This window comes from Phoenix dactylifera, chromosome 9 (genome assembly GCF_051530095.1).
Source record: "Phoenix dactylifera cultivar Ajwa chromosome 9, Ajwa_hap1_PhDact_Kaust_v1.1, whole genome shotgun sequence".
NCBI lineage: Eukaryota > Viridiplantae > Streptophyta > Magnoliopsida > Arecales > Arecaceae > Phoenix > Phoenix dactylifera.
In genome coordinates this window covers 6,086,812-6,109,407 of record NC_143198.1, presented here as the reverse complement: position 1 = coordinate 6,109,407, position 22,596 = coordinate 6,086,812, and the positions used below count along the sequence as shown (strand labels likewise).

The 22,596-nt window shown below is 35.9% G+C and overlaps 1 protein-coding gene across 2 annotated transcripts; it reads left to right on the top strand.

Annotated features, from left to right (window-relative positions):
• Positions 1–2,053: 2,053 nt before the first annotated feature.
• On the top strand, positions 2,054–19,967 carry LOC103705427 (uncharacterized). 2 transcript variants are annotated; one of them, XM_088704068.2, is made up of 14 exons: positions 2,054–2,323; positions 2,794–3,098; positions 6,967–7,141; positions 10,219–10,302; positions 10,381–10,622; positions 10,704–10,941; positions 11,618–11,697; positions 11,767–11,851; positions 14,805–14,936; positions 15,023–15,136; positions 15,844–15,891; positions 19,172–19,256; positions 19,394–19,450; positions 19,534–19,967. In XM_088704068.2, the coding sequence occupies exons 2-14, from the start codon at positions 2,878–2,880 to the stop codon at positions 19,680–19,682; spliced, it is 1,710 nt and encodes a 569-aa protein (XP_088560194.1). In that variant the 5' UTR covers positions 2,054–2,323; positions 2,794–2,877; the 3' UTR covers positions 19,683–19,967. The 2 variants fall into 2 exon arrangements, with proteins under 2 accessions (XP_088560194.1, XP_088560195.1); XM_088704069.2 differs by having other exon boundaries at positions 2,205–2,402.
• Positions 19,968–22,596: the final 2,629 nt, after the last annotated feature.

Here is a 22,596-nt window from a genome sequence, read left to right as displayed (position 1 = left end):
TTGATATGCGGTTGAGATGAAGATATTGCCAATACTAGTCATTCATAATAATACCTAAAAATGCTAGAGAAAAGCCGAAAGCATGAGCACAACCACCTTCATAGCTGATTCTATATGTAGTTTTGTGTAGTTCTTAGCAGTTGCTAAGATAGTTAACAGAAAAACAAACATTATTGGCTAGGCGTCATTACCAATAAGATTGAAAGGAGAATAGTAAATACACAATACACAAGACATTTATATTATTTCAATGGAAATTGACAGGTTTTGTTCCCTCTATTTTTCAAACCAAAAAAAATGCCCTCCATGTGATGTCTATGTTCTAGCAAAGAGCTACACGCAATCATATATTTGACCTAAATATTCATTGGAACAAAGCAGTAAGAAGTTCATGGATTGATTTGAATCATGCATGTAGGTAGGCTAGGCAAAAATTCTTTAGCTTAGAATACAGCAAATCAGGTTGTATGTTGGGTAGCCATCCTTGTAAACCCAAATATCCCATTGCTTAGAAGTTAGAACAAAGAAATGGATCCTTATATTAGACTCTTTATCGTTAGGGTTAAATAAGTATTTAAGTTAAAATAAAATAGAGAAAAATTCATTGCTGCTGACTAGTGTACTTTAATATTTTAATTGACTCAAAATATTTTAATCAAATTATATAAAAATGATCAAAAGAATTCTGCTATTTACTTTCAGATATAGATATAGATATAAATTGAAATATAGATGTAGATTATTATTTTTATTTTATTTTTTAACCAAAGTGGCACGCTTTAATTACTGTAATCTTTATCGGCCACCATAATACTATTCTTCCAACTACTTTAGAATTATATTTGATAAACTTAATTAATACTAAGTAGGAGCGGGGTCGGGTCTCAGACTCATCATGCGATCAAATGATCCGATGCAGAGCAGATTCTTGGATCTGGATCAGGGTCCGTCTGCGTGCATGAAACAGTATTTTGCACGACTCTTAATGCAGATCCAAGGGTCTACGCTTTATCGTACCATCAACCTAATCCATCCCTTGTTAATTGTTATCGAGGCGCGTTGTACTTTGTCACTGGGATTTACGTTAAATTGGGCTTGACATCCTGCCAAGTGGAGGATTATTGGCCGTCCGATTGGTGGGCACGTGAAAGGATGGGGCTGACAAGATGTTTCCTTGCACCTGATACGCGTCGGGACCACCCGGATTGCCGGCTTTTCCGGCGTGGACGGCGCGACGTGTCTCCATGATTGCCGACTCCAGCTTGCCCAGTGACACGCCGCCACGTGTTCGCCTGCACGAGATACCCACCTCCTCCGTTCTGTCGCCGTGCCCTCCTATGGCGGACGCAGCAAACGCGCGAGATATTTTTATGCTTCGTCTCCCCCCCGCCGTCCCCACAAGGCTGCCCGACCACGGTTTTTTCCTGATCCGTCGAGGGGAAAATTTGACATTTCCGGTCCAAATTAAGCATCAAACCGTGCATAGAGCTAAAAAGCCGGGCTTGTAGCCGTTCCGGGGAACGTCTTGGGGAAACGTAGTAGCGTCGTCCTCTGTTATCACCGAGCGGGAATTCTCTTGTAACGGCCACCCAGCTGTAATCCGCTCACTCGCCACCACGCTTTAGATGACTACAAATTTACCAAACTGCCCTTGCGTGACCTATCATTTTGGATCCGCCCACTCCCGGTGTACTTACCTCCAGCATCCAAAATTCCAAGCAGAGGATCTCAGAGGCCCAAAAATTTCACCAAACAGTTTTCCACCCATCGGTGCACCTGGAACAACCAAATTTGGCTTCCGCCACGAACTACTCGTGAGGCGAGCAAATCCCCTCGTGCTACGTGCCTTCTTTTCCTCGAAGGAGAAAATTTTGGTATTAGCCTTGGGTTCCCCGCGTTATTCAAGAAGAATTAGCGTCCGCCTTCAGAAAAGTTTCGAGTACCGTTAGCGGCTTGATCCGATTCTCCCACTGCAAACTTAAAAGTTAAAGGTGTTTTGGTAATTTCACATGAATAAAAATAGTTATACTCTTTGTTTCGATAGATGTACTCCAGGGCTCCCACTCGGGAAAGTTTTTCTTTGGCGTACGATATAAAAGTAGGGGTGAGAATATAAGTTCGCTTTAAAGGGTATGCGGATTATTATAATTTGGATTATCTTTTCTCGATCGCGTTTTAGGGGGATGGTGGGGAGAGAGCGCTCCAGAGCGTGATTCGGGAGAGTCAAAAGCACGGTGCTTGAGCTCGAACCAACTGGGCGACAGAGATAGAGGGAAGAAAAAGTTAAAAAAGAATCCTAAATTTCGACAATTTTGCGATCCAGGTACGGTTAATCTCTGTTGTTCTGCTGTCTGTACGATCCGTATGGGTGTTTTCGTGGCCGAATTTCTTTCAGGATAGCGGTAAATCTCCGTGGTTATGGTGTTTTTTTTGGCTATCTTCTGGGTTTCTAGGCTTTTATTGGGTTAGGAAGAGGGGAATTTTTCGATTGTTGCGATTTTTTATGGTTTTTGTTCAAGATTTCGCTGTTGCTTGTTGTGGAACTTGGTAAGAGTGTTCTGTTGAGTTAATTCTGTTGGCATATCGCAAAAAACGTGACGTTTGCTGGGAAATTTAGTGTGAAATGTAGGGTTTAGATTTTGATCCTGCATAGAAATGCGATTTCTGGAGTTGATCTCTGTTTTCTGGTAGTAGATCATGTTGGAGTTTTTGTTTTTTGTGCATGGAACACTTGGGCAGCTTGAAGTGTGTTTCGTTGGTGTATGACTACTGTTTACGCTGATTTGAACGCAGATTACTTGTTCTCAGCCGTATAGGTTAGTTTTTTGGTCGCAAACAAGAAATTTTGTGTCTGGTGACGATAATGCTGTGATTAAGATGGATTCTGCGAGAAGCTGGTTCCAAAGATTCCAACCTAGGGATAAGTCAAAGTTTGGACCGACAAAGAAGAAGGATATGGACAGTGGGAAAGATTTGCAGAAGCCTCCAGTTGATGATGCGCCTTCAAACGCTACAAAACAAAGGGTTGCAGCTGCAAAGCAGTACATTGAGAACCATTACAAGACGCAGATGAAATCCTTGCAAGATCGAAAAGAGAGGTGAATTTTTACTTTGCTTCTTCTTTCTTTCCTTTTTCTTTCTCCTTTTCCTTCATAGTGTATAGTTTGGTACCGAGGTATACTGAATTACATGATATACAAAAACGGAATAACCTTGAGAGGAGTCTGATGTACTTGAAATTACTGATTATCCAATTTTGCATTATGACATTTCTTCGCCTATTTGATTGATCTCTATGTTAATCATATTGTTCTCTTTCTGCACTGGGCCCAATGAGTTCCTTTGATGCAGGCTGGCCATATTGTTGGAGGGTGGGTGACATTCCATCGTCCTTTTCTCTACTGAGTATCAGGGTGTCTTTGGATGTAGCACAACTCAACTCAATTCAACTAAGCCTTAATCCCAAACTAGTTGGGGGTGGCTATATGAGTCCTTTTCCTCCATTCTACCTATGTATAATACTTTGTACATAGCCACTCCCAAGTTTGGATAAAGGAGGGTCGCAGTAGGTTGGCATTTGGCATAAAACTATAGTTGCATCCTATCAACATGGATGTGGTACTACAATGTAGTACATTTATAAATTTCTTTTTTTTTTAAATCAAACATAAATGGTTTTATAACACCATTTGTTTGGTTGTGAATTGAAATTTCATGAAAGCTTTAATCATGAAATCAGATACTTCCAACATCTAGTTTTCTCTTTATACCATCTTATGTCTTTCCACTTTATAGCTTCGTTTTTTAACAAACAAATACCTTATAAAATAATCTCAGTTTTAAAAGTTCAAGGAAAAAATGTAAGATGGCAAAATCATGTTTTTGAATTTAAAACCTTCAAACACTGTCCAATATCTCCCGAATATTCTATGTGTTGACTACTTCTTGCATTAAAGGTTGATTTGGTCTTCTTATGGAAGTTTTAGACTTGTGATTTTCTTCTTATTATTGTTATTATTTATTTTGTGTCCTGCAAGGGGATTTTTAGTACAATATTTGAGACAACTGTCAAATCTATGAGATGACAACAACATTCTTTTAAAAATTTAAAACCCTTCAAACAATGCATGATATCTTCGATACATAGAATGCTGTTTATATCTGTTACAACTTGGAGACTAAGTGTTTATATCTGTTACAAATTGGAGACTAAGTCTCCACTGTGGAACACCCTGACATAGAAGGTGGACTTTGAGATTTGGAAGCGGGTTTTGCCATATGCCACTTAAACATGGTGGCACTTTCCAATCTCAACAGTCTACCATGTATGGTAAGCAGGCCCAAAGCGAAAACTTTGTTTCCACCTCGTAGTGGACCTAAACCACATTTTTATACATAAATTTTTCTTTTAGCTGCCTTTTGCTTTTATGGTAGTTTTGGCCATCTCTTGGGAGCTTCAACTAGAGATTTGCTTATTATTGTTGCTATTTATTTGACTTGCGAGTGAGGATTTTTAGTATAATTATAAGCAATTATATGTTGACTAAAATATTTATTGCTGTTAGTCATTTTTGTGAATGTTAAAGACATGCATCGATGAATATACCCCACAAGCAACTTTCTGCCTTTTCCCTGCATCTCTCAATTAATCTGGGAATATGGAACTTTATGCTATCCCGCTAGATAGAATGAGTAGATGCTGTTGGATAGGAAGAGAATTGGAAATTTCTAAATGATAATAGACTTCCAAATTACGATTGAGCTTCTCAGTTAGTTGGAGGATACTTGTTAGATTGTTGACAAAAATTTTCTTTTCTGCTGAAGACTCTCTCCTGCCCTTGCTGTTTGTGCATGTGCATGTGCGTGCATGTGCTTCCTAAACTCAAATTGCATGGTGTTCGATGTTTCTGGATTTTTGGCACCAAGGTTGGTCTCATAGTTGAGGAGGTATTTGTACTATGTGCTAGAAGAAGTTATGAAGGGATTGGAGTTTCCTTCTGTGCTAGGGGCATTGCTTGCAAGGATTCTATTTTTCTGGTTTTTTGGATTGTGTTTAATGAGTGGTAGCTTGAAGAACAAATCAGTTGGAAAGAGAAAGGAGAAGAGATGTAAAGTATGCCATGTCTTGCTATGAAACTTTTGAATGTTTTACAAGAGAATACATGAGTTTTTACATGTTGAAGGGAGTTGAGAAGGCATGCTTTGTGTAGACTTGAAGTTTTGCAGAGCTTGCAGATAGTTGCTCGATTCTATCTGTGTGTTGGAAGTTGAGATAGTGAGTCAGAGAGACAGGTTCTTAGTGATGGAAGTCAGTACAAAAAATCTTGCATGTGTGTGGGAGCCTGCTTGTGGGTTTTGAGTGCAACAACTTGATGTCAAGGGGTTAGGCTGAAAAGGATGTCTGAGAATTCTAAGTTTAGCTACCTGACTGGGTAAACTTGTGATAGCTTGGATATCCATCACAAGCTGATTTGACACCTTTTAGTGGGTGATATATATTTCCTATCTATGATAGTTTTAAAAGTCTCCTTCTCCATTAACTTGATACATCCTCATTCATTCTGTATAATAACTCCAAGAAAATAAATGTCATCTTATTGTGGTATCTTGTGATTATTATTTTATTGATGCCTCATATTACTTTATTTCCGTTTAGATTGCACTCATACACTTTCTTTTGTTCTACTGACTTGTTTTATCTTTATTCTTGAAAGCTGTCATTTAGTAGTTCTAATCAGCATTAAACCGTGACCTTGCCTTATCATTATGTACCAAGTATCTCCTTCAAATATCAACAGCTAGTTTGCTTACTGCAAGTTAAAACAGATAGGGCATAAATCTGATCCTTAGTGTATTTTCATGATTATCCCAAGAAAATTGTTTTGCTACAAGTACTTTGTTTTCCAGTTAAAAAAGTAGTCTCCATCATTGACTTCTTGGCAATGAAGCTAGATTTCCCTCCTAAATTGTATTTATTTTCTTTACTTTCATTTTCTATCCTCTCGTAGATGGATATTGAGGGTTTACTATGGTTATTCTAGTGACAATTTGTTTGTTTTTGTACATCACCATTAACTTATAAATAGATCAGTAAATATAGGTTGAACAAAGTGGTTTTCAAGCTCTAATGAAGATAGATCGCTTATAGGAAAAAAAAGATATAGATTCCATTACTTGCCAAAATGTTTAATGAAGTATGTGAAACCTACACCTTCTTTGTTTGTATGATTTAGTTAAAAGTGGTTTTGTGAAGTGCTCCTTTCCATTTTATGTGCATTTTGAAATTTTATACATTTATTTAAGTTGCTTCACCAATTATTTTTATTGTTTTTGGTAATGAAGCCAGATTTCCCCCCAAATTGTATTTATTTTCTTTACTTTCATTTTCTATCCCCTTGTAGATGTATATTGAGATCTTACTAAGGTGATTCCAGTGATAATTTGTTTGGTTTTGTACATCACCGTTATATTATAAATGGATTGGTAAATATAGGCCACTTGAACAAAGTGGTTTTCAAGCTCTAATGAAGATAGATCACTTTTAGGAAAAAACAAGATATGTATTCAATTACTTGCCAAAATATTTAATGGCGTATGTGAAACTTACACCTTCTTTGTTTTCATAAATTAGTTAAAAATGGTTTGTGAACTGATTGTTTCCATTTTGTGTGCATTTTAAAGATTTATATATTTCTTTTAAGTTATTTACACCAAATGATTTCATTGTTTTTATTTGAATCTTCTAAGATTCTCTGGTAGTAGTGGATTTGCATGTTCTACTTTTATTTCTAATAGTGATGATTACACTGAGTTTCATTGACATCATCATTTTTATCTTCGTAACCCTAGCCTTTTTTTCACCCAAAACAATTTGGTTTCTTTTAACATGCACTTTCATTTTAGACCCTTCTACTGAATGCCTAAGATGTCTTAGTTTAACTTTGATTTTCAATGTGATGATCTTAGACGCTGGATTTTGGAGAGGAAGCTTGCTGATGCTGATGTTTCTGAGGAGGAGCAGAACAATCTCCTTAAGCATTTAGAGAAGAAGGAAACTGAATACATGCGTCTTCAAAGGCACAAGATGGGGGTGGATGATTTTGCACTGCTGACCATTATTGGGAGGGGCGCATTTGGAGAGGTTGCCATCTGCCCACACTTCCTGCTATTGTGGTTACTTCCCCTCATATTACAGCTTGATATAAGCATATCAATTTTGATGTTATGCAATAGTTTACTGTGTCTTCTAACAATATATTCTAGAAAAGACCTTTAAAGGTGATACTATATGAATCAGTTCTCTGATTGTCTGAGTTAAAACTGCTTGTCGCTCTTGACAAATCAGAATTTTATATTTGTACCAGTATGTTCCTTTTATCTGCCAAAGCTTCCTGTCTTCTCTGTTTCTCCTTTCGTTTTCCGTTTTTTTTTTGGGTAAGCATTGTCTCTGTTGTTCATAGTAAGATTACTTACCTGGCATGAATTTGAGATTCTATGGTGGATCCAGCTCCACCGTTTAATGTAACTACCCTGTACTGGACATTACACTATAATTCTGTTCAAACTGCTATTCTTTTTCAATTTTGTAGATTCTTGTTACTGTTAATCTCATAGAGTGGTCATGAATGCTTATATTGACATGGCCCTATACCCCTCCGCCAGCAAAATTATTCTACTGGTATCTCTTTATTTACTTACTGCTCATCTGTTCTGATGTTTACATCTTTCTTGATGTAATGGAATTAGATTGTGAATACCCTCTTATTTTTTCTGAGTATAGAAATTTTCTGTCAGTTATGACTTACTAGTACGAAGCACGTGCATTTACATGTCAGATATAAGATGGGTGATTTTAAAATTGAGGTCCAATCTTTATCATTCTATTTTTCAAAGAAGAAAAAGAATGGATCCATGGAATTTCAGGAGTCTAATGGATGGAGTCAATGGGAGATTTTAAATGCTCATGGCAAAAGTGGAGTGGCTCCATGAGAAACCAGACATGCACATATTTTACAAAGCAGAGTCGAAGGTTCTGGGTGGAGTCCAACTTTTCGCATTGGCATTATAATAGTAGAGAAGAGAGAATCCAGCATGTTCAATGCTGAGCAACACATTTGTGATTCAATTGAAAAAGGACTCACAATGGAAGCCGAGCTACATGCAAAGGGAATGCTTTTTTATTTTTTAAGGGGCTGTGGAGGGGAAGCGACAATTTTTTTTCCTGTTCCTTATTCAGTGAGAGGTGTTCTTGTGATTTGGAGGGGAGAGTACCTTATTTTGATGATAGATATACATTACAATAGGAATTATTCTATAGATGGTTTGATAGAAGTTTTTTTTTAAAAAAAAATTTTCCTGGTAATTTACTCTTATTGTTGAATAGTACACCTCTTATATTTCTTTTGAGGGGCAAAAAGGCAATCCAAAGGAGTGTATGCTAGAAAAGAGGGAGCGTTTATAGGAATGGAAACTTGGATAAAAGTGAAAAATTCCTCAAAGAATGGAGAGGAAGAGAAAGAATCCATCGGATTAAGCATGATTTCCCCTCTAAGGAAAGGAAACAATTTCATGTTTACCAAAAAGTGATGTGTCTGGACCTTTTTTTGGAAACATGGAAGCCTTTGTGGCTTCCATTTGATGTGCGCATGGTTGTTGGTGCCACCACCATGAGAGGTTTAGGCTCTGGTCTCCTACGGCAAGCCTCAAAGCCTTTCCTAGATGCTGATCCAAGGTCATTTATTTGATCTAAGTTGGATATTAGCCCAAAATCAAAACTTGGGTTTGTCTTAGTCTAAGGTGATCTAACCTCTGCCTGCTTATAGAATAGCTTTGTGTGTTGAATTTGGTTCATCATATTAATACAAGTAGGGACCTATGATCCTGTTATTTTATTACATAAATTTTTACATAGCAATGCATTTTTAAAATGTGATGTGGAAGGCCACATGTGCAGCTGCACGTGTATAAGTGTATTTATTCCTATGACTAACTACATGCCCTATATATGGGTATTGTATGTGGTAGGACCTCTTATGGGTTGAAAAGATGGTTTGCTTAGCATTCTGCGGACACATGCATTAGTTTCAACATTGTGCAGCTGTATATGCAGTTTACTCATCATTGTGCAAGTACATACATGGGCCTTTTAGCATTGTACAACCACATTTGTGGCCACTCTTATGCAAACCCATGCGATTACAGTAGGTTCAAAAGCTAATGGTTGGGTTGGCTGTTGGTTTCAAGCAGGCCATACGCATGTATATTAATAATGTCAATGTTTTTATTATTTTATGCTATTAATTAGAACCAAGCATTAAGTAATAAGTTCTAAATGCTAGACAAGGCTCGCCGTATCGGTACCGGTCCCTATACCGGTGCCACACTAGCATAGTGTCGGTACAGTATGGTACGGAAATTTTTTGGCATACCGAGAGTCGGTATGCTACATATACTCTTGGTACGCCATATGTACCGGTACCGGTACCATCCGGTTCGGTACGGTACGAGATACCATGTTGCTAGATGTTATTGTTGTTAATATTGCTATTATTTATGACACATATGGCTATATTTATTGTTCAGTACTAGTTGTTAGATGTTATTGTTATTAAATATTTCTATTATTTATAAAAATATTTCTATTATTATTGTATATAATATACTTTGTTTATTTTCAACATTTAAGATACTAACCACATAGGTACTTGCATTTGTGGCCTGCATAAGGCATATGCGCTATGTGGTCCCTTGACCCCTGCATATCGTAGCTTCCTTTTAAAACATAGGGAAGTGATATATTTAAATAGATCTATTGGGTGGCATATAGTTATGGGAAGATAGCCTATTAATGTGATTTCTATTTATTACAATCCTCCATAGATATGAACAACAATTCTTCCTACCATCAATTTATAATTATGAGCCTCATCTTGAATTATGCAAGTTATTTTGCCTTTTCGGTTTCTAATGTTGTACACTTTTAAAGAGCCCATTTGGTTAGCAAATTGAACGATTAATTCACATAGATTGTACATCAGGGGCTTGAGTTTGTCTATTTTTTAATGAATCAGAAAAATTAGAGATTGCTAAGTGAAATTTCTTCCCCTCCATAGGTAACTCCCCCCCCTCCCCCCCCCCCCCCCCAAAAAAAACCAAAAAAAAAAAAAAAAACTATTGACCTGATGCAAATTCTTAGTAGGTTTTGATGCAATGATGCAGGTGAGACTTTGTAGAGAGAAGACCACTGGTAATGTTTATGCAATGAAAAAGCTTAAAAAATCTGAAATGCTTCGGAGGGGCCAGGTATCATTAACAGGTCAACCTTTCCTTTTTTGTCAATTACCTTGATAATCTAGTGACCTCCCTGTGCTCATTTTTAAGGTGGAGCATGTGAAAGCTGAAAGAAATCTTCTTGCGGAGGTTGACAGTGCTTACATTGTCAAGCTCTACTGCTCTTTCCAAGATGAAGAGTTTTTGTATCTTATCATGGAGTATCTTCCTGGTGGAGACATGATGACTTTACTTATGCGTAAGGACACACTGACGGAAGATGAGGCCAGGTTTTATGTTGCAGAGACGGTTTTGGCAATTGAGTCTATTCACAAACACAACTATATTCATAGGTATTCTTTTCGCAATTCTGTATCATTTGTTTGCAACCTTTTTAAGTTGTAAAAGTAGAAAATTACTGTCCATCTTTCCAGGGATATAAAGCCAGACAATTTATTGTTAGACCGAAATGGTCATATGAAGCTTTCAGATTTTGGGTTGTGCAAACCTCTTGATAGCAGTAGTTTTCCAAACCTGAATGAGCCTGATTATGCAACGGGAAGAAATATCAAGCCTCCATTAGATAGCAATAAGCAGATGAGCACCTCCCCTGCACCTAGGCGTACACAGCAGGAACAGTTATTGCATTGGCAGAAAAATAGGCGATTGTTGGTAAGTCATTTATTAAATTACTTCATTTTTAGCTATTCTACATGTAGATTGTAATGGTTTAGTTGTACTTGTAATATATCTAATGCTAAAATTTGGATATATTTTTCATTAGGGCTTTTTGCATATGTACCCCTGCAAATATGGCTTGCTGCATATGACCCATTTCTGTGAGTAAAGCAAAAAACGTTACGAAGGAAAGGTTATGTGGAAGTACTTTTAAAGGAGTCTGTGATAAGCATAGCCAGGAAAGCCTTACCCTATCTGTTTTTGGATTGTTTCAGTAAATACTCTTCTTATGGCACTACTTATTAGTTAACTGGCACAAACTTGAGGCCCATTTCACTCTTCCGTCAAGTTGGTAGGCCTTCTAGTAAGAGAACCATAAGTGTACTTTTCTTGTGCTTGAAAGATGTTTTTTGTCCAATTTTATGTTCAAACATTACTTTGAAAAACGTAGTCTACAGGTTCTTCTACTAGCCGACATGTTCCTGTGTTCCACGTCTGGATATTATAGTTGATGGAATTATGTACATGTACGGATGGGATATACTGACAAGTGACAACTCCATTTTTATGTTTATGCTAGCACTTATGCTCATTCTTTTTTTTTTGTCAAGTGCAGGTGGGTATTAGCTGCAGTTCTAACATTTGTTAATATGTTCTTTTGTTATTACAGGCTTATTCAACTGTTGGTACCCCTGATTACATTGCTCCAGAAGTTTTATTGAAAAAAGGATATGGAATGGAGTGCGACTGGTCAGTTTTTCTATTTTGTTCTATTCTTGAACTTTCTACCAGTTTCCTGATCATGCATATATCTATCAGGTGGTCACTTGGAGCAATTATGTACGAGATGCTTGTGGGTTACCCACCATTCTATTCTGAAAATCCAATGTCAACCTGCAAAAAGGTATGCAAGTCAAGTTTACTAATTGCTTTAAAATTTTTCTGAATTTATTATTTTTTACGGTGGAACTTTTATCATGGTGTATTTCCATGAGGGGACCACTGTTGTTATCGTTCTAGTACTTCCAGACCATGACATCAATTCTCTATTAGCTTCCCTATCTGAAAATAGATCTTCAAATGAAAATCTACGAAATTTCTTTCAGAGCACTTGCATTTTTTATGTTACAAATTTAGGCTTGTGAATCTTTTTTCAAAAATACATTGTCAACATTAAAATTGCCTCTCATGTCCATATAGACATGGCCTCCCATCATTTCTTATGACAAATTCCTTGTTTGACTTGAAAATGGAACCGGGACTACCATTTCGCATTTAACTAAGATGCCTATTGTTAACCATAGAACTACCTTAAATCACTTATAAATTCAGGGCCTCCTTATTTGTTCTTGGTATAGCAATTCAATTTTGTATTTGACTTCTATATCTGTCAATTTAATGAAAAAGATATCCACCCTCTTGTGTAAAAGGCTGACATATTTAAAGTGTCTTCCATTCATGTTCTTTAACCACACATTTGAAAACCATCTACAACCCACTTTTGTTTAATGGATAGCGTACCGTAATCACTATGCTTCGCCCTGATTGTTCACCTTTACTCATACCCCAATTCTGCACCCGTATTCTTTTTCTGAAGTTTTACACTTAATTCTAGGAGTAAAAAAATCCCCATTAGCACCCTGTCCCCTTTCATGCTACAATGGCACGGCAACTTTCCCTAGCTTGGATGACAATTGCCTGCACCAACCTTTAGCACCTAATCCTACAAACATACTATTCATCCGTTCCCTCACATTTCCCTCTACCTAGTTTAAGTAACTCTCACCATCAGTTCTCGATCTTCTAAGCTAAAACAAACTAATCACAGCCATTATTTCAAAGACTTTAATCAACAGGTGGGTGGCCTGGTGGCTGCAGAGCACCTAGGTGCTAGGTAAGCACTTGGATTTCAAGGTGATTTGAAAGCAATGAACTGTAAGAACAAACAAATATCAGGAAAAACCCTGAAAAATTATAATACAACAAATGAAATGCACCATGTCAAATAAGCTTAGCAAGTCAATGACAATTATTAACTTGGAAATGTCCAGTACTAACTTCTAAATCAATCTTAATGTTTGCACTAAAAAATGATGCAGAATGTTAAGCTTGGCTCCTAGGCAGGCTGCCTTGGCTGCCAAGGCTGGATTTTAAAACAGCGATCACTTTATCTTTATCAAACAACTAAAAATGCCAAAGAACCCACTGTTATTATAAAACTCCAATTTTAACACATGGCATATCTGACCCGCTGGATAAGGATATCTGTACATTCTCCTCTGGTATTCTATAAATAATCTCATCCTGCTTTTCCTACTTTCTCATGTATGAGAAACTCATAGGAGAGAAACCGCCTTAATGCAAGAGATCCTTTAGCTTAGCATTTCTTCAGTATCTAGAAGCTCCATCCACCCGAACTCCAAGGAAGATATTGAAAAAAAAGTGTCTGCAAGAAATCCAATAATAGTAAAATCCATGACAAGCTAACAAAACTCTATATATCTATGGAAAGTTTGAAAAATAGGAGAGCTCCCTTGACCGTAGAGATCCTTCCTAAGGTAGAAGAGTGCTTCCAGAGTCTTAACATAGGGCTCATTTGCCGCTTCACGGGAAATAATTTCTCTGATCTCCATACGATATAAGAGGAAATCTATTTCTTCAGTGGAGTTTACCACTGAAAAGCCATTTCTTATATCCATCGGATATAAGAAAAGTACTTGTCATTTTCTATTCCTACTTAGGGCCGTTTTAGGAAAATCCTGCAGGATCTAGCTGGATAGGCTGGAGAGAGAGAGAGAGAGAGAGAGATGGCAGGGGGAAAGGAAGGGAGGAAGCCGGAAAGGGAGATGGAGAGCATGGGGTCCCGATCGGGCCCCATGGCCCCCAGTACTTGCCATCTCCAACTCCCCCCCCCCCCTCTTCCAAAAAAAAAGAAAGAAAATAAAATGTCTGCACTTTCTCGCCGGCCTTTCTCACCAGATTTTTCCAAACAGGCTCTTAAAAGGTATCTCAGGAAATACAAAATGACATTCAGTTTGAGCTTTATCTATCTCTTCTGTGATTTAGTTTACTTAATTTTGTTGATTTAACAGCTGGTACATCTTCAGTTTGCTTGTTCATAGTTTTGTACTCTTTCATATTTAGTTCAGATTTTCACCCTTTTTGCACCCGCAAGAATGCCTTATTCAGAAGCAATTAATGATGCTGAGCATCTCTATGCCAAGTGGATCCCTTTTAGAAGCTTTCTTTTGTTCTCACAGTTACATGAATCCATCATTCCTATGAGATACCAGCATTGTCATGTGGTATATATGATGGCTCTACTTCGTATTGCTTCAGTGCTTAACTTGAAATTATACCTCTGGAGAAATGAAATCCCTCTGATGGTGAATATTCTGAAAATCACTGATTTCTTGGGCATTCCATTTTCTACTCTGAAATCAATACTTTTATTAGGAAAGAGTCCTGAAATGTAAGGTACCTTTAGATTGGTAATACTTTTTAAAAAGCTTAGAGAAGCGATATCAAATTGATGTAAGGAATACCAGTGATGGAATTTTGTTGCTACTGAGGATCTTAAAAATGAACACTGTGCTTACAGTAGCATGCATATATTGTGCATAAGATAAGAATGCTTTAGTCGGTTTGGTGGTTGAAAATTTATATGACCAATGATAATTGTCCAGAAAATTAGAAATCCCTTGTTCTAAAATCTGTGGCAATTGATTTAGACTTTATGCTGGGTCCTCATGTCTGAAGTATGTCTTGATTATAATCTTAATCTTCTGCAGTAGTTGGTTCCATAGGTATCCGAACTCTAGTTTGTTATCCTAACTTAATTACTTTGTGTCTTGCAGATTGTAAATTGGAGAAATTACTTAAAATTCCCTGACGAGGCAAAGCTTTCACCTGAAGCTAAAGATCTCATCTGCAGACTCCTGTGCAATGTAGAGCAAAGGCTTGGAACCAAAGGGGCCCATGAAATAAAGGTTTGCACTTATCAAGATATCTAATTCCTGTTGGTTTTCTTTACTGTCTGTTTGAAGGTTAATACCAGGATAATGGTCCACTTCAGGCACATCCATGGTTTAAAGGCATCCAGTGGGACAAACTGTATCAGATGAAAGCTGCTTTCATACCTGAGGTTAAAGATGAATTGGACACTCAGAACTTTGAGAAGTTTGAGGAGGCAAGCCATTCTTCATGTTGGCTGATTCATCTATTTTCTTAAGCACAAAGTCTAAGCATCCTCATGCAATAAAAATCACGTGCATAAACTCATGATTAAACTCTTGATGCACTGCATCTCAAGTACCAACATTTTTCTTTTGTCTGGGATGCTCAGCCTACTATATTCTTGAGACTAGTCTTTTTTCTCTGTTACCTTGAGTAGAAATCAATTTCTTTCTGTGCATGCATTCTTTGCTTTTGCCTTTTAATTTCATTTGCCATGCTTTTCAACTATCCCTTCTGTTCCTCTATTCTTTTCTGCCGCTAAGAGTTACCTCATGTTCAGTCTCTTTTAACCTCCACCATGGTGGAAACTGGAAAATTTATGCAGTAATATGTCTTGTTAGTATCATTTATGGAATGAAACACAAGTTGTCTGACTTATTATTTGTCTTTGGCAAGGCACGGCAATGCTCCTATGATTGTGTTTAAATCAGTAATAGTGACCTAATAATCTTTGAATGTTGTAACAACTCTCAGTTTGTACTTAGTATGTCAGTGGTTTAATTTGGTTTTTCGGCCAAGCTGGAAAAAAAAAGGCTCTTCTGTTTTTATATTTCTCATAATTTTTTTATTTAATTCAAAAAATAAAACCAGCATTTTGAAGCATAGCTTCTGATTTGTTCTGCCTGTAAAAAATAATAATTTGTTAATATCATGGTTCAGATTGCAGCACCAATGCAAACTTCATCAAAGTCTGGCCCATGGAGAAAGGTATGTTGCACTTATTTTCTGTATCCTTGCTTGTTCTGATGACTTATACACAACATGTTATTGAGTTTTACAAGTCATTGCACAATTCTTGTCCTTTTTATCAGTATCCATGAAAGATTTATAGGTGGTTATATTTTTAAAATCATATGCTGTTTTATTGAGTTGTCTTGTTTATCAAACTGCGTTTTCTTGTCTGTATATTTAAATCATAAAACTAAATCCATTCTACTTTGAATCATTACCTTGTATTTCTTTCACTGTTTCATCTGATTCAGAATCATGCTCTCAATCATAATAATATTGGTTAGATCTTCTATCTTTATTTATAAGTTATTTTAGATCTTCTGTCATCCCTTCCCTTCAGCCCTTTAGATCTTCCGATGTCTTCTTTGATCTTTCATCCATGTATTTCTTTCACTGTTTGATCTGATACAGAATCATGCTCTCAATCATGATAGTGTTGGTTAGATCCTCTATCTTTGTTTATAAGTTCTTTTAGATCTTCCATGATCCCTTCCCTTCAGCCCCTTAGATCTTCCATCATCTTCTTACATCCTCAATCATCTTCAGAATCATGCCCTCAAGCATAGTTATATTGGTTAGATCCTCTTTGTTTGTAAGTTCTTTTATGTCTGTGATCATCCCTTCCGTTCATCTCTTTAGATCTTCCATCATCTTCTTAGATGCTTGAACTATAATAAAGATTTAACGACATGGCCCTTCAGATCTTCCCTTCAGCCCTTTAGATCTTCCATCATCTTCTTAGATCTTTCATCCTTGAATTTCTTTCACTGTTTGATCTGATTCAGAATCATGCCCTCAATCATAATACAGCATTGGTTAGATCCTCTTCTTTGTAAGTTCTTTTAGATCTTTCACATCCCTTCCTTTCAGCCCGTTGGATTTCCATCATCTTCTTAGATGTTTGAACCATGATATGGATTTCATCACATGGCTGTTGCAAAAATTTTGAAAATGGTAGAGATTAACAGTTATGTGTATTCTGGAGTTCCATGTGGAATATTGTACCTATATTGGCGGACTTTCATTTGACAGATGGTAGGCTTACTGGCTTGGATATAAAGATCTTCAGTTGATAACATAAATCATATTAGGATATCGGATCCTTTATGGCAAGGCTAACTTGCAAGCTTGTGTTAATGTGAGTTTGGCTTGAACTTAGTATTTGAACCTATTGGCGGAGTTTTTGAGTTTTGAACTTATGCTTTTGACTACATGTGATCAAACGAGTTAGTGTGAGTTTAACCTTGTTGAAACTTGATTTGACTTTAACCTTGTTGAAACTTGATTTGACGTTCTAGTATCATATGATAGTCATTTCTATATGAATTTGACTATGTAGTGGTGTGAAAAATTTGGGGTTGAGCTTTGGTTAGAATGATCGATCATTCAAACTTTACCCATCAAAGAAAAGCCAAGATGAGCTCTGCCTACCAAATGTTTACTTTGGACATTTTATCAGCTTATGCTGATGCAGATAGGTGGGCCATGCGGCTCCGGCTCCCTGTTTGCAGAGATACATGTGTTTGGGAGGTTTATTATAGTAATTAAACTTGCTAATTGCAACTTCCAACTATTGATGTCAGCTGGACTGTGGCAAATTTGGTATCATCTCTAAGATCATGGTAGAAAATATTAGAGTTTAATTACCAATTTTCAAAGCTTAGAAAATGGATCATGCTTCCAAGAATGTTAATATGTTACAACCAAATTTATAAGTACTACTATGTATGGTTGTTCTGCTTGTCTTTTGTACTTTATGTTTCGGAGGGCTAAAGCGACTTTTGTTGTCTGCCCGTAGCACATAGAAAGGTGAGAATGTGGTTCCCTTCCTTAAAGTTGGCACTTTATACGCAGCAAATAGTTACAAATTGGTGAAGGAAGTCTTCCCTTTGGTACATGGAATTTGGTGCCACACTGACCTTTTTTAATTTTGTGACAATCTGGCATTGTGTTATGGAGGTAGACCACAATTGGGAAGGAGAGTTTTTTGGTGAATTATTGGTTCTTTTAACATCCTACAAGGCACTAATATAAAGATCTTCTTAAGAAACCTCCAGGGCAGAGTAAGTTTTGAAGTTTTCTATTTAACAGAAGTTAAAAAATAATCTAGCATGGAGGTGAATGAGAAGCTATGTCAGTGTGAAGTTTTTTGATGCATGGTATGGTTTTTGAATAAGCTGTTGGTGGTGCCTTGTTTATTTTGTTTGCTCCATCGTTCTGTATGTCCTTTCTTCTTTGTTCATCATGTAGTCTTCCCTCCTCCTAATTCATTTTGTATGCAATCCCTACTTTCATTTCCCCCACATGGAATAACTAGTACTTGTCACATGGATTTACTTCTCTGTCCAGAATGGGTTTGGGTTCGGTTATGGATGATGGCCTATATTCCTTAATTTTAAATATGATGGTGAGAGTTTGTTAGGTTTTTAAGGGCATGCTGGATATGTTAGATCCTGGGTTATAGAGTGATCTTATAATTGAGGTCCTCTTATTTCATCACTGTTGTCTATACCCTTGTAAAACTGAAATATATGTTTTCACATGCCTTGGTTTGAAGCATATCATAAATATCCTTACATTAATATAGTTGGATACAATAAAGATAGTGAAGTCTTAGAAGCATATTATAACATGTAACAAGAGCCATGAGGAAGAAATTTTTGAAGGGGTTAATTTGTCATCTTGCTATTTTGAAAATAATAGTTTGTAGTCACGTGCAGTGCATTTTGAGTATCAAACAACAATAATAAGTTTATATGAAAATAAAGAGATCTAAAAGAGATTTATTTAGAGTTATGTGCTTATTAATGTGAATGAACATCTAACAATAACAAGGAACATGGAAAATCAAAATAAAAACCAAATTGAATAAAAAGCCCACAGTTAAATCTTCCACCTTCTCATGTTATTTACATTCTGTATTCTGAAGAGAAGTAATAGCAATATTTAACAGGCAATGTAGAAGGGTGTCACATTCCCTAGTCAAGGTGCCATTAGGAACAAAATGGTGAGGATCAGTTAGGGATATTATTGCTGCGAAAAATAGATAACCTGATTTAGTTGTTAGGCTTTTGTGTTTATAATTTGATTTTTAGAATTTAGAATCTGTTATATATATATATATATATATATATATATATATATATATCGACAACATATGATGTAGGTTGGCATAGTCTGATTAGAGAATATCTTAGTGTTATTAAGCTTGTTTGGTTGGTTATACTGAAGTAAATATTTCTCTCTTCCCTTACAGATGCTCTCGTCCAAAGATGCGAACTTTGTGGGCTATACTTACAAAAACTTTGAAATTGTGAATGATCATCAAGTTCCAGGCATTGGTTGTCCTCTCTCTCTCTCTCTCTTTCCATGAATATGTGATGATGCTAGGATACTCTAAGATGATCTCATAACATCTTTAAGTTGCTATATTTAATTAATTCTCTAATAATCTAATTTTAATCATTTTAATGTACAGCTGAGTTAAAGAAAAAGAGCAACAAGCTGAAGAGGCCAACCATCAAAACGTTGTTTGGTAACGATCCCCATTGTAATTCTGGTTACCTAATATTTTCTTTCATCATGGGATCCCTTGCTGAATGCATGTGGTTTGCTCAGAGTCAGATACAACAGCTACTCGGAATCAGCCTGCCCAAGGGAGCTTTCTCAACCTGTTGCCAACACAGTTAGAGGTGTCTGAAAGCCTTGAACAGTCTCCTCATTCCAGCATTTCTTCTCCAGATCAATCTCAATCTCGACATAGATAGTGAAAAGCATTTCACCAGCTAACTGTTCATAGCCAAATCAAATTTAAAAGAAATGAGTTTCCTGTTTTGTTATACTGTTCAGTATCTGAGTTTTTGTAACCCTGTTCGTTCCATATATCCTTGTGTTGGACCTTCCATCCCTCTCCCATCACTCTGGAGACAGGAAGGTTGAGGTATCAGTTTGGTTCCCTTGTAAATTTGCATTGCTGTTTAAGAATGGAATTAGATTTTTTAATTCTTGTAATTTGAATCTTTTACCAATGGGAAGAATGCTTAAAATTTAAATCGATCTTATTTGGATTAAATATAAATTGTAGCACTTTCTTTTGTGTAGCACTTTCAAAAAAACGCTGTGTAGAAGGAGCAATGTATGAATGGTGATATGAATGAGAACTTTGAAGATATGCACTTCCCATGTGAAGTTGTATTTACTTGGACAAGTAAGTGGACGGTGCAATATTCATTCTTTTTAACTGGCTCGTCTTTTCTTTTGGCATATCTGAATCTTTGTTGTTGACTCTGGACTTGGAAAAAATTTTTAAGGGTGTTTAAGTCACATACCCTATAGTATGGGAAATATTAGTTTCGATTTGTATGTGGAGAAATAGAAAGATAAAGGGATTCTCCCATCTCAATATTTACGGGACCTTGCATGTCATTTTGGTTCAGGACAACAAATGAATGTAATTCGGTGATATTTTTATCAACCATGTTGGAATCTTATTTAAAATTCTAAGCTTTTATTGTGAGATTTTGATAGATTGTAGAAATCCCTTTCTGCAATCTCGGTATTTGTATGGCATTGCATATCATTTAGGTTCAGGGCAACAAATGAATGGTTCGGCGGTATTTTTGATCAACCATGTTGGAATCTTATTTAAAATTCTAGGCATTTATTGAGAAATTTTGTGAAATTATAAAGATTTTGATTTCTCTTTGATTCTTGCAGAAAAGTCTTGAGAGATTCCAAACATTGTTTCTTGGGATTTAAATGAAAATTCTTAGGTCAAAATTATACAGTTTATATATATATATATATATATATATATATATATATATATATATTCCTAAATTAAAGAAGGTTTTATTGAAAAAATAAAGAAAGTTGGACATTCAAGGATACATACACATCTGATCTGGATTATGCTAGATATTTAGTAAAAGATTGAATGATTCAAAAATTAATTATGGAATAAAACAAGGATCCATTTATAGTTTATATTTGTAAAACATTTAGAAATAAAACATACAATTTTAAAAAATTTCTGATCTATGTATCTTGTGGGTGCAAAAGTAAGCTATGCCTATTTTGGCAATCATTTTTAAAGTATTAAGTCATTTAAATCAAATATTTAATTTACTGATCATGATTTATACATGCAATACATATTAAATCATGTAGATTGAAAATCATCATGTTTTAATAATGAAGTCATATATTGTTCTTATGTCATTATAATCATCTACTTTTTATCAAATTGATATAATAGTTTGGAACTATCCAACATTGGCTTTAAATTGTTAAATCTTTTGTTAACGAATTAATGATAATGTCCAATTCTCTCTGTCTGGGCATGCACGTGTGTTTTGCGTGTGTATTGGCGTGCATGTAAAAATATGTTGGTCATGTTATCATCAACTATTTATGATTAAAAATAGCGGTTATATATTATAAGAAATAGGCTTGCTTTTAGATACGCTATAAGAAGATTGGGCAAGTATACCGTGAATCCCAATCAGCCTCACTAGGGTGAAGTTGTTAGATATCTTAAGAGAAACCTAAACTATTCTTTACTCTATACTAAATATCCTAAAGTGGTTAAGGGATATAATGATGCAATTTAGGTAATATTCTCTTAATATCAAATTTACGGCTGATTATCTTGATGGTACTATTTTTGCTTGTGGATTTTCTAAGCAAACCATATTTTTTAAAAACACTATAGAAATAGGACAAATTGTCCTTGGTACGATTTGCGCTAAAGCAGAGTAGATCAAAAGTCTTTTATTTGAAATTTTCTTAGTATCAAAATCAATTCCTCCTATCTCAATCCATTGTGCTAGTAAACTAACTATTAAATTAAGAAATCAAAAGAGTTTGAATAAGAACATGAATAGGTACATTCATTTAAAATATAAGTCTTTCGGATAGCATATAAAATACTTTTTGTAGTTTTTTAAGAATTTGTCAAGTTATATAAAAGAAAATCTTTCTAGGAGCCGGGTCCTAAAATCATCGAGGAGATAGAGCTTAAGCTATGAGTTACATCATTGGAGATGATAGCTTCCACCACCATGAGTTTCATCATTGGAGCCTGCATCCTTGTCGCCGGCTCCTTTAGTGGCTGCTCCATGTATTCAAAAAGGCAAAGAGGGAGAAAAGAGATGAAGGGTGGTCCTGGGTGGAGGGGGCATGTTGTTTTTTAACTTTGAAAATCAACATTTGTTATCATTTTTTTGAATTGTTAGTATGACTTTTAAAAATCATGTAACAGCCTGCATTACTCATAATTTTTTTTATTAGTATAATTCTATATCAATCTATATTATTTTTTTTGTTAACATGAAGTTGCTAGAATAATTTTAGGAATTATATGGCAATCTGTATCATCTATAATATCTTTTTTTGTCAGCGTATCCGTCTATATTATTTTTTTATATAGGTCATAAATATATATAAATCTAATATATATCGAACATAAAAAAATAACAAAAAATTTATTTTTTTCTTTTTTTTCCTATTTTATTTTTTTTTTCTGCAACACTGGCCATATTGAGGAGTGGATGATAACAGTTGTCGCGTGATCATAGCGGAGGGGTAAAATTGTCTATATAATTGTATGGCGGACGATCGTGACAATGCCATCGCGGGTAGTTCTATATACACCCCCCCTATTGCTCAGGACACCCCCCC

Excerpts from the sequence above, each read along its gene's own strand:
- LOC103705427 (XM_088704068.2), top strand. The coding sequence starts at position 2,878 with ATGGATTCTGCGAGAAGCTGGTTCCAAAGATTCCAACCTAGGGATAAG. Across the intron at positions 7,142-10,218 it reads GGAGGGGCGCATTTGGAGAG|GTGAGACTTTGTAGAGAGAA; the intron begins GTTGCCATCTGC and ends GCAATGATGCAG. Across the intron at positions 10,303-10,380 it reads AAATGCTTCGGAGGGGCCAG|GTGGAGCATGTGAAAGCTGA; the intron begins GTATCATTAACA and ends CTCATTTTTAAG.